This window comes from Hipposideros armiger, unplaced genomic scaffold (genome assembly GCF_001890085.2).
Source record: "Hipposideros armiger isolate ML-2016 unplaced genomic scaffold, ASM189008v1 scaffold_183, whole genome shotgun sequence".
Classification (NCBI taxonomy): Eukaryota; Metazoa; Chordata; class Mammalia; order Chiroptera; family Hipposideridae; genus Hipposideros; species Hipposideros armiger.
In genome coordinates this window covers 1,787,154-1,803,044 of record NW_017731533.1, presented here as the reverse complement: position 1 = coordinate 1,803,044, position 15,891 = coordinate 1,787,154, and the positions used below count along the sequence as shown (strand labels likewise).

Sequence of the window (15,891 nt, the reverse complement as noted above, 5' to 3'; positions counted from 1 at the left end):
TAGTAGGTGTGAGGCAGGACCAAGAAAGTGCACTTATACCAAGCTCCCAGGTAATGCTGAAGATGGTAGTCTGTAGACAACACTTGGAGAAGCTCTACTTGCATCTGCTTTACTTTGCACAATCAGCTTTCTCTTAAGTTTTGATTTTGACAAGGGGTTTAATACCAAGTACTCTATCATCCCCTCAAACTGATGCCTGGAGGGCCAGGTCACCTGGATAGCAGGACAGTGTTCTGTCCTAATCCCAACCTTCTTCAAACCTTCAATCTAGCACTAAAGTCCCCTATGACATTTCTACCTTTCTCCATCCCCACAACCTACATAACCAACTTCTAAGTTCTTTGTCGGTTGGGTCATTTACCCTTCCCCAAGGAAAAGAGGATCAATTTTTTGTTGTTGTTTTTATTTCAAGACTTTCCTAACATCATTCTTCCTTCTGCTCCTACTCTCCCAAATACTGTAATTATATCCCCAACATTTCAAACTGAACTCATTAACTTTTTGGGCCTTACTCTCTCCTCTATTTGAACACACAAGCGTGTATGGCACACCTTAGACCTTCACGTCACCTAGACCTGGGCCACCTCCAAGACCTGGACTCCAAAGAACTTATTGCTATGATTACAGCCTCCTAGGCTGTATCAACCCTAGACTAACGGCCCTTCTTGAGTCTTCCTAGGCAACTGGGGCAATCCTTCCTTCAGCTGTACTTAGCACCCTACCCAGACTGGGTGACGTGTCACTGGTATTCTCCTTGACTTTCTGCCATGTCTGTCTTGCCAGTCCCCACCACAGAATTCATCTAAAAAATTGTTTTTTCTATCCCCAGTCCTCTAAGTATGCTTGGCTATGGTCCCATTACCATGTTGATTGGACTTTACTAATACCTTCAGCTAGATATTCCTGCCTCCAGCAGCCTATTTATTCATCCCTCATTGGCTCTCTCAAGTTTCCAAAGAGATTCTTCAAAATTCCCATCATGTGGAATCTCCAAGTCTGCTCCAATGCTTCCCATTCCCAGAAGTTCCATTATCTCTAACGCAAAACATGAGATTGGAGCACGAGTCTGGGGCTGGACTGAGGAGGGTTGACAGACCACACTGTGGAATTTGGACTAGATCTTGTGGGCATTGAGAGGCCATTCAAAGTTTGGCTGTGTGGAAGATGGACTAGAACAGGGATATAGGCAGATAAATAAGAGGGATTCAGCAACTACACAAGGGGGCTGAGGGAAAATAAAGGAATAAGAATGACTAAATACTGCAGTTTGCGGACAGTAGATACACAGAAGACATGTGTTGGGCTAATTTATTCTGGCTCTGATTCTGAGTAAAATATATATAGAAAAATATTTATTGAACTTAAAAAATGCATAATCGAGAGCAAGCATACTTTTGCTATCGCTTGTCATAAGGCAAATGAAACCTATTGTGCAATGGACAGATGGTGCAACAAGATATAAAATGAAATTAGCAATGATGAAACCCAGATGGAAATGAGGGAAAGGTCAGTATGTTAAAGGTCAAAGGAATTTGGCTCCACCTTGTCTCATTTCATTAAGAACTGAAGTCATAGCTTACCGGCTTTTACCGCAGGAAGTTGCAGAGCTATCCATTGTGCCCAAGAACCAGATACTCACCCAGGGTTGTTCAAAGCTATAGGTACGTCTCCTGTCTTCTACATCTTCGTCCTGCTTTGCTTGCTGGAATTCTTGCCGTAGACGCTGTATCCGATCATGGTTGCTAGGAGTTGATCTGTTGCTAAAAGACAGAAGGGGCAACAATGAACGCCCTTCAGAAAAACAATCTGTGACTTAGAGTTGTTAGGAAAAAAATAACATCTTGCTATGAAATGATGCTATTTAAGAGGAAGAGAATGTTTAAAACAATATCTGTGCATTTAAAATATGCTTTCATTTTGTTCTTATGATTAAGACTTATTGAAGTTATTTCAGGCAGATATTTAAAAGGGTGAGCAGTATTTGAGACATTCCTTTTTTACACAGTCTTTAAAAGCCTCATTTCCTTTCTGTAATCTGGCTAGATGTTGGCAGCAAATTTTTGGGAGAAAGGACATTGCATTAAAAGTTAGAAACAGCAGAGTCCAGTCCTATCTGCTCCACCTTCTTAAACTAAGGCACTTAATGCTGCTGAGCTGCAGTTTCTTTATATAGAAGTGAAGTCGATATAAGAATCATTTTTGCTCTAAATATATTTGTAACAATCAAGTGAGAGAATACCGTATAATATAGCCTCAAAAATGCACAGTATTATTTTCATAATGACATTATATGAAATACTTATTTATGTATTATCAGAGGTCTATACACAAAATGCAACTTTCACAGCATAAATGAAAAGCATTTTAAAAATAACTTCAGGTGGTAGTTAGATGTAACCAGTTAGTTAATAACAGTGGTGCCTTCTTTTGTTTTATAGCATTGAATTTTGCTAATTTATCCTCACAAAAAGGATATAAGATAGGTGCAGAAGGCAGCCTCTCCTCTTCTCTCTCTCTCTCTCTCTCTCTCTCTCTCTCTCTCTCTCTCTCTCTCTCTCTCTCTCTCTCAAATGTAGAAACTGACATTCAAAGAAAATAAGTGACTTTTTGGAACCCTCCCCCCCTGCAGCTTCCCACTGAGGAAAGTGAGACAAGAATCCAGATTTTGCTGGCTTTTAGTCCACCCCTCATTCCATTATGTCATGTTGTATCACTTAGTAAAACACCTATCAGACTCCGAAACCCCTCTATGATAAAATCATACAAATTTAGAAAACAGTGTTTTGCAAGAGTAATAGAGATGACCAGAATTAAACTGATCTTAAATCTCACACCACTTTTGGTCTCTTCCATTCCTGAGCACTAATTGCCTCGTATCAGGAAAGCTATTCAAGCACACGAGGCATATACTGTCTCCCGAACAGAACTTCAGACTTCTTGAGGACAAGGATCAAGTCTTATATTTATCAAACATGCCCTCCAAGTTGCCAGCAAAACAGGAAGCTGTACGCTATTAGGAAGAGTGGGTCTCTTCATTGAAAACACGTTGCCCTGGTTTCTCAGTGTGGATCAGAGTTCTTTTGGCTGCACACACCCCTGAGTGAAATAATTTGTGAGAGGTAGCTTGGAAAGAGAAAGTCTGTCATCGTAGAGTACATAAAATTCTCACACCAACAAATGTCTTCGTATAATTCCACATATTTTGAAGAATTCCAAAGGCTTAACAATCTGAAATTCAGAATGTTCATGTATAGGACCACAATATTAACATCTTCCATGAATATGGGATAGCCTTCCATTTAATCTACTGGGCGGGTCCATGTTACCTGTTTCTATCGGTTTCATCAGAGCTTTTGGGACATCTTGTCAATGCATTCAACTTGACTATTTTCCCACTTAATAAAAGCTTGTCTTCCCTTTGTTCTTCTGACAAATCTTTGAACTGACTAGCCTGAGAATATTAAAGGTTAGTGGGTCTGTAAAATGTGCTACTTGACAATTAGCCCACATTTGGTGCAGCTTCAAAACTTGCCCTCCACACTCTTGATCCAGGTAGGTTACTATTCCTACTGGCTTTTAAAACATTTGTTCAAACACATAAATTTTCAGTACTGGCCTCCCAATGTTAACGCCCAATCCGTAGAACTCCTTACTCTCTATGTGAAACTGTGATGGTGAAGGCATGAGGGTCGCTACATTCATAAGACAAAGAGATAAGAAAGTGAACATTCATTAATCTCATTGACATCTTTCCAGCTGTGTCTTTTTTTTGCTCCTGGCATACTTCGTAGCTTTTAATAGGAGGATTGTAGGAAGCTTGACTGACGAAGTATTTTACAAGTCTAACTAGAAATATTTCTCTATTATTTTTAGGTAGCACAGTTTTAATCCCATACTTGTTAGGTTCACGAAGTCCAAAATAGTGATGAAAATTGACTTCCTATTATTTGTGATGAATCGAGAGTACATCTCCCAATAAGGGAAGTTGACCCAACATCCTTCATTTTAAATTCTGGCGACTTCAGTGTTTTTCATGGTAGAAAATGAGTTCTGGAAATCACTTCTGCCCTTATTTCCAAATTTGAGCAGCTGCTGAGACCACTGTTTTGCTTTCTTTTCCTTGCTTCCCTTCTTCCTACTCTAGAGAACACCAATCAAATTGCCTAAGACTAGGAAAGCCACTCTAAGGGTTAAAATTGGAAGGCAGGCTGCAGTGGTTTTCATGATTGATGATGACTTCCAAAGGCTGGAAGACTGTCCAGCATCCTTGGGGAACAACAATTGGCAGTCTGAAGGTGAAATCCTGGCTGCAAGAGATGAAACCATGGCCGCCGCTCTGCACTGTCTCTCAGGCCAGTCTACAATGGGCCAATAATTCACATTTAGACTTCTCAAGTTCTTGGTTAGGTCTTCTGCCAAGAAAGCCAAAGGAAAATTTAAATATTCATTAGCACTGGTGGCTGCACACCCAAATCAACTTAAATTTAGGTTCTTGGCCAACTTGAAGTTGCTCATTATTTTTTTGTGAGGAATATAATAAATATACCACCTAAGTCGATCAGATGGGTGAGTGAGACAATAAAACTCATAATGAGGAGTCAGTAAATCATAATTTAACAAAAGTCTACACACAGGAGGGGTGAGGAAGGAAATTATAGAGATGCTTTTTGCATAAAAAATTCACACACAGTTAAGTCCAACATGAACACTTAGCCTCCCCTTATAATTGGTATTTATAGACCAACTAGAGCTTTCTTTTATACACAAACATACGTGTGTGCATGTGTGTGTGTATTATACATTATAAATTATAAATATATATATTATTAAAATATATATGTATAATACACTATATATTATGTATTTTAATATAATATATAATATATTATATGTTATATAAAAATATATATTATATATCTATATATCTATGTCTATCTACATATATATATATATATATATATATATATAAACTAAATGAAGAGGGTTGATTTTCGTTTAGTAACAATCTGGCACGTTTTCCGACAGGGTTAGGAAAGGTAGGTTGGATCACACACTATGGCTCACACGCCTAACCCGGCATGCACATGACCACCTTGAAGTGTATGGAACTCTAATCTTTCCCATCCATAATTACCATGGGGATTGTATCCGCTCCTGTCAGAGGCAGGTCACACAGTGTACTAGGCTTTAGACCCTTCCGATTGGGCTATTGTAATGTGCTTTGCAACGTGGCTGAACATACCAATTTATGCTGACTGCAGCCTTGGTCCTACTGGCAGGTGAGCACTGGAGCCCTCCTGCACCTGTGCCCCTCAGGATGACAATCCAGCCATCTCCTTAGGTAGAGTGAATGACAAAAGCAGCTTCATGACAGTGGTTCTCAGGCACACACATTGTGTATGAGTCATCCAGTGAGCTTGTTATAAGATGCTGGCTGAACAAGACTCCCCTGGAGAGCTTTGGATTAGTCAGTCAGCACAGGGCAGGGCTCAGGCATCTGCATATATTTGACAGCACTGTAGGTGTTACATGGACTTTGAAAATAATGCCCTCAGGCTTTATAGTTGGGACAAATTTAAATGCCTGCATAGCAACTAAGAGTGAAGGAGACCCCACGGCACTGGAAGCACCCTCAAACATTCTGAGACACATGGGAGTAATATGCTTGGTCTAGAAGGGGTGGTCCTTACTTGGTTCCAGCAGATTCTTGCCCTGAAGGATATGGGCCTGGAGTCACCTTCTACTTTTTTAAAAGAGAAGTCAAAACTACAGTTCCCCCAGACCCCCACATTTTTAATGTTGGCTTATTTCATTTTTTTAATCCTAGGTGAGCCAAGAAAAAAAAAAAAAGTCTGTTGCCTGCTGGCTTGCAACCTCTCCTTTATATTCTGCAGCTGCTGCCTATTTTATATGGTGCTTTTCTAGGCTATTTACTTTCACTGCCCCCAAGACAAGGCCAGTGGTGCCCCAGTAACAGTCCCGAGAAACAAATATTAAAAAACAACAATGACTGGGCATTGTCCATAGTTTTGCTTCTCCTACATTGTCAGCTCCCTCTGATCTGTCAAACACTGAGGATACTCCCCTGGAGGCTGGAGGTCTGACCTATCTCTTCAGACCCATATATGCTGAGAGGGAAGAGTTTATAATGTGAATGATTAATTCTTTAAGGACTAAAAATACCTTAACATTTACATTTTTAATTATGCAAAGGAAATCTGGAAAACTAGAATAGAGAGCACAGCATTATGATCCAAATTCAATGGAAGGGAGAAAAACCACTCATTTATTTGAATAGGGGGGGGTACCGTCTTGGTATACACACTCCTTTCCCTAGAAGGAAGGAAAAATGAAAGGGAATAGGGAAGGGAGACAGACGGGAGGGACTGAGTCACCGCAGAGGGGGAGATGATTATAATCTCTAGTATAAGAGAGGCTACCAAAGAAGAGAGGAAAATACATTTGCTCATCTCTTTCTTTCTGTAATACCCTCTCCTTTTCTTGCCATCTTTGCAATTCTACTAGTATGTCACAGAAGTCAAATTCCGCTACCTTAAACCTTTCTTAACTCCTCCAGCCCATGTTCATCTGTTCCTTTCAATTCTTCAATAATAATTGTCCTCTGACCCAAATACTATTTTACAGTGTTTACAGAACTTACATGTGTATGTATTTCTCTTTCTTAAATGTATACCTTCATCACAACCACTTAACATTTACACACACACACAAACACACACACACACGTCATGCTATGTCCCTGTGGCAGGACAAATTGTTCAGCAAATATTTGCGGTGCACCGACTTTAAGGTGTGCCCATGATCCCCGCCTCCCAGTATTCACACCTCTGTGCAAACCCCACCCTTGAGTGTGGGCAGCCTGAGACTTGCTTCTATGCAAGGAAATGTGACAAAGGTCAAGGAATGATGATATTGACATCATTATATAAGAACAGTGTCCATCTTGCTAGTCCGTCCTATTCCTTTCTGGCTTTGAAGAAGAAAGCTGCCATGAATTTTACAGCTATAAAGAATGTTGTCAACAATTCCTCCAGGAGCAGGAAAGTGAACACTGCCCAGTGGGGTCTCCAAGTGAGAGCCCAGCCTGGCTGACACGATGATTGCACCTGGATGAGACCAGGAGCAGAGGATTCAGCTAAGCCTTTGCCAGACCCCAGACCCACAGAAACAGATATAACAAATGGGCATTGTTTTAAGCTGCTAAGTCTGTGTTAATTTGTTATGCGGCAATAGAAAACTATTACCCACCGATGTTGGCCTTGGTCATGTGACTTGATTTGGCCAATATGATGGTAGTGGATGTGATGCCACTAGGGTTTTGGAATGTGATTGCCTAGTGGGTTTGCTCTGTTGTTTCATTGCAACAAAAGATAACAAACTCCCTAAACCTTCCTCCCTTTAAACACACACCTCCCCGCTTCCTACCATTACTACCACCAAATCCCTTAAACAATGTGAGGGGGGTTGAACATAGTAAATAAAATAAAGCGGCCTAGAAGCACGCAGAACTATGTGCTGCCCACAGTCACAATCAAACAAATATTGCCTGTTGCAAAAGCATGTTGGTTAGAAGAGCAAAATAAAAGATGGGAATCATACTTTACGAATAAATGTTACAATTTATATGGTATCATTTATATGATTAGTGACTCCAAAGTTCTGGTCTCTGAAAAAATTGTACAAAGTAAACATTGTTGCAGAAGATGTCACTGAAGAATGTCACTCATTGCCAGAACTTAACACATGAAAACAATCAAATGTGCTTTCTACTGAACACCAGTCACCATAGCCACGAATGTCCCGTGGAAATCTTCCTAATTGCTTTGGATGACTCCTTTTGTCATCAACTTCCCATCACTTCACCCAAAACGCCCCACTCTGGCTCTGTGACCTCCAAAAATCAGCCCTCATGAAACCTAAGCAGCAATGTGGGTGTTTTCCTGGAGTGTGGTGAACACAGACCTGTCAACCAGATCATATGATAAAAACGGAACTCAAGGGCTCACTCCTAGTTTGTCTTTCAGGCAGACTGGTGACCTGCTGGGATCTGGGTCCATACACAACACACAAGGAGATATTACAGGTGAAAATTTAGTTTGGTTTTAAAACCGGTTGTACTTAGTTTGCCAAGTGTCCATGAGTTAACAGATGTCCTTTAAATCCCCAATTTATAAAAGATCAGGTACACAGTAAAGATTTTTGTTAACCATGTCAGGTTTCATCTTCAGCCTTTTTATTTTTGCCATTGAGTTCTCAGCCCCAGCCATGTACTTTGGGGCCTAAGTACAAACTTCTATTCCAAATGCTAGTGAATTTCACACCTGCACTCGGCATCCAATTACTGGGGATGCAAAAGGACATTATTCCTTTCCCAATTAAAAAGTACAAAAGTAAATTTCCAAATTATATCTTGATATCTTGGAAACAATGCAACTCCACCCTGAAAGCTTTTTCCTGTTGTACTTCTATTACTCCCCCAGGGGTTCCATGCACAGACCAGAGGGAATATGGTAGAGTTTCGCAACCTGCCAACTTCTCTGCTTAAGGAACTCTTTCTCCTTCACTTGCCAGTGCTTCACAGTCCTATGGTCTCCTGGATTCTAGGATTCCGCAGTCAAGACTTCTGAAACATCATTATGGTCTGTATCCCAGCACAAGTAGAAAGGAGAAGGTAGTCTTTTAAAGCTTCCAGGCCTCCAGTTACTCTCAAAGATCCTGTTTTCCTGTGTTCTGACTTCTCCAAGCCTTGAGGGTGTCTTTAGGTAATGAGGCAACCTTCACAGAAGGCTCCTTCCTGTGTTTTGGTCACTTAGCTGAGGGAAAGGTACCACTTTATTGACTTGCTTGGTAGTTATACAAATGGAAAGACTAAAGACACAGTATATTATGTAAACAGCCCACTATTCAAGAGTCCTATCATTTTTTGAAACATTTTCATGGGAGAAAAATTAGGGCACCTTTTTCTTCCTTGCCCAATTACCAACTCTTCTTGTATCCTTAAAGGGGAGACTTTTAGTCCCTTTATTTGTACCAATGGCAGCTCTAAAATTCAGCTATTTCATGGGTGTCACTTAAAATAGACACCAAGACTGGAATAGGCAAAAAGTGATGCTGGAAAAAACATATGTAGGGCAGACCTATCATGTAGCTTTAGAAACAGGCAGCCAGCAGTGACCACAAGCGTCTCAGCTCATTAAGCAATGTCTTACTGTGATGTCATGCACGGATGTACAGAGTTGTAATCCTTTCAAAACAGACAGATTGTCAGCATGATAAAGTGGATACAAACAAGTTCTTGAACAGCAACGGCTAAAGCACTGGGTGGGGGGGAGAATGTCACTGAACTCGCTAAAAAGGGGTGCCAGCACAACCACTAGGAAATGACGCCATTTCAGAGACAACAGGTAAACAACATTCTTCTCACTGAGGTATTTTTCTGTACTGATTAGCAATTCCATAAAATATTCCTAACCTTGTAATCGCCAAATAGTTATAATCTACAGGTGTCAGAACTCAGTCCTTAATTGCTGTAAATTAGTGAGCAAACACAGGTTTCTCATTAAACCCATTACATCCCGTATGTTAAAATGGAGCATTTGTCATGTGTTTTCTTTCCTGGCACTCAAATCAGGAGCATTCTTTGTAAAATTAGGTACAGACAGAGAAGCAGAGAGATATTGCTGGGGGGAGAGGGGTGGGAGGTGGTGTGTGTGTGTGTGTGTGTGTGTGTGTGTGTGTGTGTGTGTGTGTGTGTGTGTGTGTGTGTGTGTGTGTGTGTTTCTGCTCCCTGAAAGTGTGCTTGCTTACTCTTGGGGAGAAAACCTTTACATGGTAATGAATTTGTTGCCTAAATTTTAATAGTGAGCTACACTGTGCCTCCATCTTGCTTACTTAAAACAGAGTCAAGTGGTGTCACCCGCTTTGTGAAATCATTTGCTTCTCTTAAAAGAACCTAGAGCACTTCCTCCCGGGGCGCACGGGTTTGCGTCTGGTCACCTGTGCAGGTAGAGAAGCATACATTGCTGAATTAGAAGAGAAAGAAGGTACGGACTAAAATGCTGTGGAGAAAGGAGCTCTGAACTTTCAGATTAGGTAAGCATTAGAGCAACCCGGCTTCAGACTGGGCTTTCTACCACGGATCTCGCTCAGACTGGAAGATTTATGAGCAGTGGGGGAAAGGGTGGGAGGGTTAAACCAAGAAATGTATCAATTACCAAAGTACAAATAAAAATAGCTCCTCTGCACAAGCTTCATTAAGTTTTATCAGCAAGTATCTTGGGGTTTTACACTCAAACCACAGGTCATAAATTCACAGTAAATCCCCCATATGTTCACCAAACACCTGAATTCAATTTCTCTTCTGGTTGTGAAGTAGGAATGTGGTGCTCAAATTAATTATGCATGCAAAGTTAGTTTCTAACAAGGGTAGGTTTTTCATCCATCTTAGCATTTTTATATTGGTATGTAGGTATAAATTCTGCCTTCCAAGTTTGAACAGTGGAAAAACAAAAGTTGGTAAAAAACCTTGTTATGTCTGCATTTTTCTATAGATAATCCCAGACATTTTTGAGCTATAACAAATGGTATTAATATTTACTTTAATGTTTTTAGACAAATATTTCTGTGGGCATGTAGAAATCACCTTGAAATACAGAGAAAGTCTGAAGTGAAGCTAAATCCTCTATTTATATTTATATGTGTCTATGTGTAGATGTGAAATGAGCTTATGAAATATCATGTCATTTTCAGTTTATTTTCAGTTTTACTCATCATCTATGCTATGAAAAGAATTATGAGAAACTTATGCAAATCCCAAAGGCACTCAAGTTCTGAGGCTAATAAAACTCATTTTCAGATTCTGACACCCAAGATTTGTTGTCCATTTCACACCAATTTCAGTGTCATAAATCATAACAAATTAAAAACATACAGCTCTGTTCTCTGGGTTAAAAAGGTGGTCACCAAACTGTTAATACAGCATTTGCTTCCGAGGTGACACAGTCACAGGGAGGGTCACCTCTCTCCATCACAAAGGTGCAGGACTAGATCTCCCTGGGTCCCTCTGTGGTCATTCAGTAACAGGGCTATCATTTTATAAGCGGCAAAATCTCAGGAATGTACCCCTCACCCCATTTTATTACTATCATCACTCTTCCTTATTAGCCTGTCACTGGTCTCAGGCAGGAGTGAGAAAAATTTAGTTTTACTTTTTCGAGGGGAATTCCTCCAGCTACAAAGAACACACACGCGCACAGACATACATAATTTCAGGATGCAACAATAAACACACACAAAAAGGCATTCTCTTGTGAGCCTGAGGTCGCTTTTCCTGACTTGCAAATTTCACAGAAATAATCCACGTCGGTGTCTACCCGAAAGGATTGTAAATCTATTGCAGTCACACCTCCAATGAGGCAGTGGCTTAAAACCCAGCACAAAAGTAATATTATTTAGCAAGCTTTAAAAAAGAAAAAAAAAACACAATCGTTATAAAACTAATTATCAAAGTTGTTTCAGAAATCATATCCCAATAAAACTTTTTAAACAAATTACATTGGAATATTGTGAGAGTGAATGTTAGAGCCTAAAACCCCAGATGGTGGTAAAATCCAAATTGAACTTCCACCAGCCCCTGGGAAGAGAACAGGGAAAAGGGCAGGGACAGAAGCGGAGTTTTGTGCCTCCCGAGTCTCCCGGATTCCCTAGCTGGCTACCGTGTACAAGGAGCTTTAAATGAATAACGGATGGGAGAGAAAATGCTTTCCAGGTATACTTATGAATTTGAATGCATTCTTGAAAATAAAATGTTACTGCCTGTAAGAAACCACATACACCAGTTTTTTTGTTTTCATTTTAACAATGCAAGAAGCAGTTATAATTTGGGGTTAATGCCCAAAGTGCACTAACTTTTTCATAGATAGTGTGATTTTCATGGTCTAATATATGGCAAGGACATACAAGGTATTCTAATGGGTTGGAAAGCTGAAGAAAATTTATGCATTATACTATTCATTCAATAAAACCACTGGGAACATAAAGGTTAGCCGGTTGCGACCCACAGTTAAAGTCTGTGCTTCAAACGACAATATACATTTGGGTGTCTGAATAAAGAGTAAAAGGAATTTAATATTACAGGTGAAAATCTTGAAGAACTAAATGATGAGCGAAAATCAGGAATATATTACAAAAATTTGAAATAAAGAAAAGCAGTGGAAATTAAATTACAAAACCTGTTAGGTTTTGATGGCAAAATAAAATGATTATCATGTTCTTTTTCATATTAGAGAGGTTTTATCACACAGGTATAGAAACTAATTATAGAACCATTATTTTAATTCTTTAATCATGAAATGAACACAGAATTCAAGGCTAACATTTTCTTTGTTTTTGCATTCTCTGTCTTTATTGATGGTATAATTGCAAAATACTATACAAAACTAAGCTCTGCTTTTTTAAAGATAAAAATTCCAATACAATGAAGTGCTTAAGACTCATGTCATAATTCTAAATTATGGTTAAACTCTATACGGCTTTTCTGAAATGACTTAAAATGGAAAATAATGTAACAGGAGGCATAGTGCCTGTAGGCTTTATAAGTGGCTAAATCTGAAATGTTTTTGAGAACTAGAATAAAATAGGAACATACATTGATTAGTTTTGTAAAAGAAAACAGAACATTGGATGTACCTAATGAAAAATTAGTACGTACTATTGATTTTTAAACTTTTTAAGATTGTTAGAATATTTTTCTTGACAGATCATTTTTTAAATTCTATTTATGCTCCTAATTATATTCATTATTAATAATTAATAATTTCCTAGGTTTTTCTTCTATTCATGATCTGGTCATGTCCCAAATTACAAATAATCTATCTGGATAGAGGGAATAAATGAGAACAAATGTCAATCAATTTAACTTCTCATTTCGTGTTTACTGAAAAAACACAAAAAGTATGAACGTATTGGTCTGGAATTATTGATATAATTTGAAAATAGCTTTTATCATTGATTTGTAAATTATATTTTTTCAAAGTAATAGTTACTATGTATAGTTTATACTTTAAAATGCTAACTAAAAGTTTTAAAATAAAAGAATCTCCTGTCTTGTCCCTCTGACTACCCAATCCCAAGAAAAATGCTTCTAAGGCTTTTAGCTGTTTCCTATGATATTTTTTCTTAATGCAACCTGAGATACTCAGAATGGATCAGTCATAATTCCTGATTTGTAATACTCTCGTAGATGATTCTTTCATGGCTCATTTTCTTTCATTTAGTCATTTTTAATACTCAATATTATTAAAAGTCAATTATCAATATGATCCATCACACAAGAGTTAAGGATTTAACAATAATCCATATCTAACCAAATATCTCTGGTATATTTAACTACATATTTCTGAACAACATATTTATACTACTATCTCCTGATTCATTCATTTTAAACATTCTCTGTTGACTTCTCATGAAGGTAGATGAAACGATGGCTCTCTTACATCCTGGAATCCCAGTTCCTACTCCCAGTGCTCACCTCCCACAACCTCCCGATATAATAGCACAACTTTTAAATTATTTTCTTGGTATTTACATTATTTATATAAAAACTGTTCACTGCTGATTCATAGTGGAGCACTATGATTACATTTCTTTCTTCTATGACATTCTTGGTTTTTCTTTTGCTTGGTTTTCTTAGAGCCTGTCTCTAATTTTTTCCACCCTCTATAGCCTTTTTAAAAAAGACTTTAGTTTTTAGAGCAGTTTTAAGTTCACAGCAAAATTGAGGGGAAGGTACTGAGATCTCCCATACTCCCCCTGCCCCACACACGCAGAGCCTCTCTCATTATCAACATCTCTCATCCGAGTGGGACATTAGTTACAACTGATGAACCTACACGGACACCTCATAATAATCCAAAGTCTATAGTTTACCTTAGGGTGCACTCTTGGTGTGGTACATTCTATAGGTTTGGACAAATGTATAATGACATGTATTCATCATTATGGTGTCATACAGTGTTGTTTTCCTGCCCGAAAAATCCTCCATGCTCTGCCTATCCATCCCCCGAGCCCCAGCAACCACTCATCTTTTGACTGTCTCCATAGTTCTGCCTTTTCCAGAATGTCACACAGTTGGAATCATACAGTATGTAGCCTTTTCAGGTTGGTTTCTTTCACTTTATAATAATATGTTTTTAAGGTTCTGCCATGTCCTTCCATGGCTTGATAACTCATTCTTTTTAGCTCTGAATAATATTCCATTGTCTGGATAGATCACAGTTTATTTATCCATTCATCTACTGAAGGACAACTTAGTTGCTTCCAAGTTTTGACAATTATGAATAAAGCTGCTATAAACATCATCCATGTTTTAAGTTTTTGTGTGAACAGCAGTTTTGACCCTTGTGGACAAACGCGAAGGAGCACCATTGCTGGATTTGTATGATAAGAGCATGTTTAGTTTTGCAAGAAGCTGCCTAACTGAATTCCAAAGTCCCTGTACCATGTTTCATTCTCACCAGCAGTGAATGAGTTCCTGTTGCTCCAAACCCTCGCCAGCATTTGGTGGTGTCAGTATTCTGGATTTCTGCCATTCTAATAGGTGTGTCGTGGTGTCTCACTGTGGTTTTAACTTGCAATTCCCTGATGACACATGATGTGGAGCGTCTTTCCACACATTGACCTGCCATCTGTATATCTTTTTCCATGAGGTGCCTGTTAAGGGCTGTTGGTTTTCTTATTGTTGAATTTTAAGAGTTCTTTGTCTATTTTGATTAATAGCCCATTATCAAATATGTCTGTTGCAAAATATTTTCTCCCTCTCTATAGCCTTTTAGTAGAAATTTCTATAAGATCAAACCCATCATAACTTATCAATTCCACTTTTTTTTTCTTGGAGCCCTCCAACCTCAAGCACTCCTCCCCCGCCTGTTCTAATGTACCCTGGTCTATAGTTCTCCATGTAGCCTTCTTCCTTCACCATCACCCTGGGATTTGTTAGAGCACGCATTCTGTAGTTTCCTGAAAGGAGATGTATTAGAAGTAAACAATGTTGTATCTTTGCATACTTAAAATATATCTATTCTACCATCACCACTCATTGACAGTTTGGTTAGATATGGAATTGCAGGTTAGGAAACATCACCCTTCAATATTTGAAGGTGTGGCTCCATTGTCTTCTAGCTTTCAATGTTGCCATTGAGAAATCTAACATTCTGATTCCCAGCTCTTTATTGTATACTTTTTAAAAGAAACATCTCTTTATTCCTGATATGAAATTTCACAATTCTGTTTCCTTTTTTAAAATTAATTTTTCTGGACACTAGGTAATTATTTAACCTAGAATCTTAAGTTCTCCAGTTCTGGGAAATTTTCTTATGTTATTTCTCTAATAATCTCTCCATCATTATCTCTGTTTTTCTAGAAAGCATATTAGTTATATGCTGGACCTCCCAGAATGAACTTTTGATTTTCTTTCTCTTTCTTTCCCACAGTATTGTTCTTTATATATAGCTCATGCTTCACTTTTTAGGAAATTTCCTCAACCTTATCTACCAAACCTTCTATTGTGTTTAATACTGCTATCATATTTATTATTTTCTAAGAGTCCTTTCATATTTTCTTAATAATCCTTTCTAATAGCCTCCTGTTCATTTGTGATGCTTGCAGTACCTTCTCTTATTTCATGGTGAGTATTACTTACAATTTTTAAATATTTTCTCTTCTCTTCCCTGTATTTTCTGTTTCTTCCAAGTTTTCCTTTTAAGTTTGTTTTTGCCTCTGACTTCCATAATTAAGCCTTCCCTCAATGTCCTCCAAACTTTCCCCCACCGAAACGTATATTTTGGGATTATACTTCAAACAGTTTTCTTTTCT

At 38.5% G+C, this 15,891-nt stretch overlaps 1 protein-coding gene across 1 annotated transcript in view; it reads right to left on the bottom strand.

Annotated features, from left to right (window-relative positions):
* PARD3 (par-3 family cell polarity regulator) overlaps positions 1-15,891 on the bottom strand; it is a 611,228-nt gene that overhangs the window by 16,862 nt on the left and 578,475 nt on the right. The window contains exon 24 of the mRNA XM_019652604.1: positions 1,640-1,760. Within this exon, the coding sequence (XP_019508149.1) occupies positions 1,640-1,760 (121 nt within the window). The remainder of the gene's footprint in view (positions 1-1,639; positions 1,761-15,891) is intronic.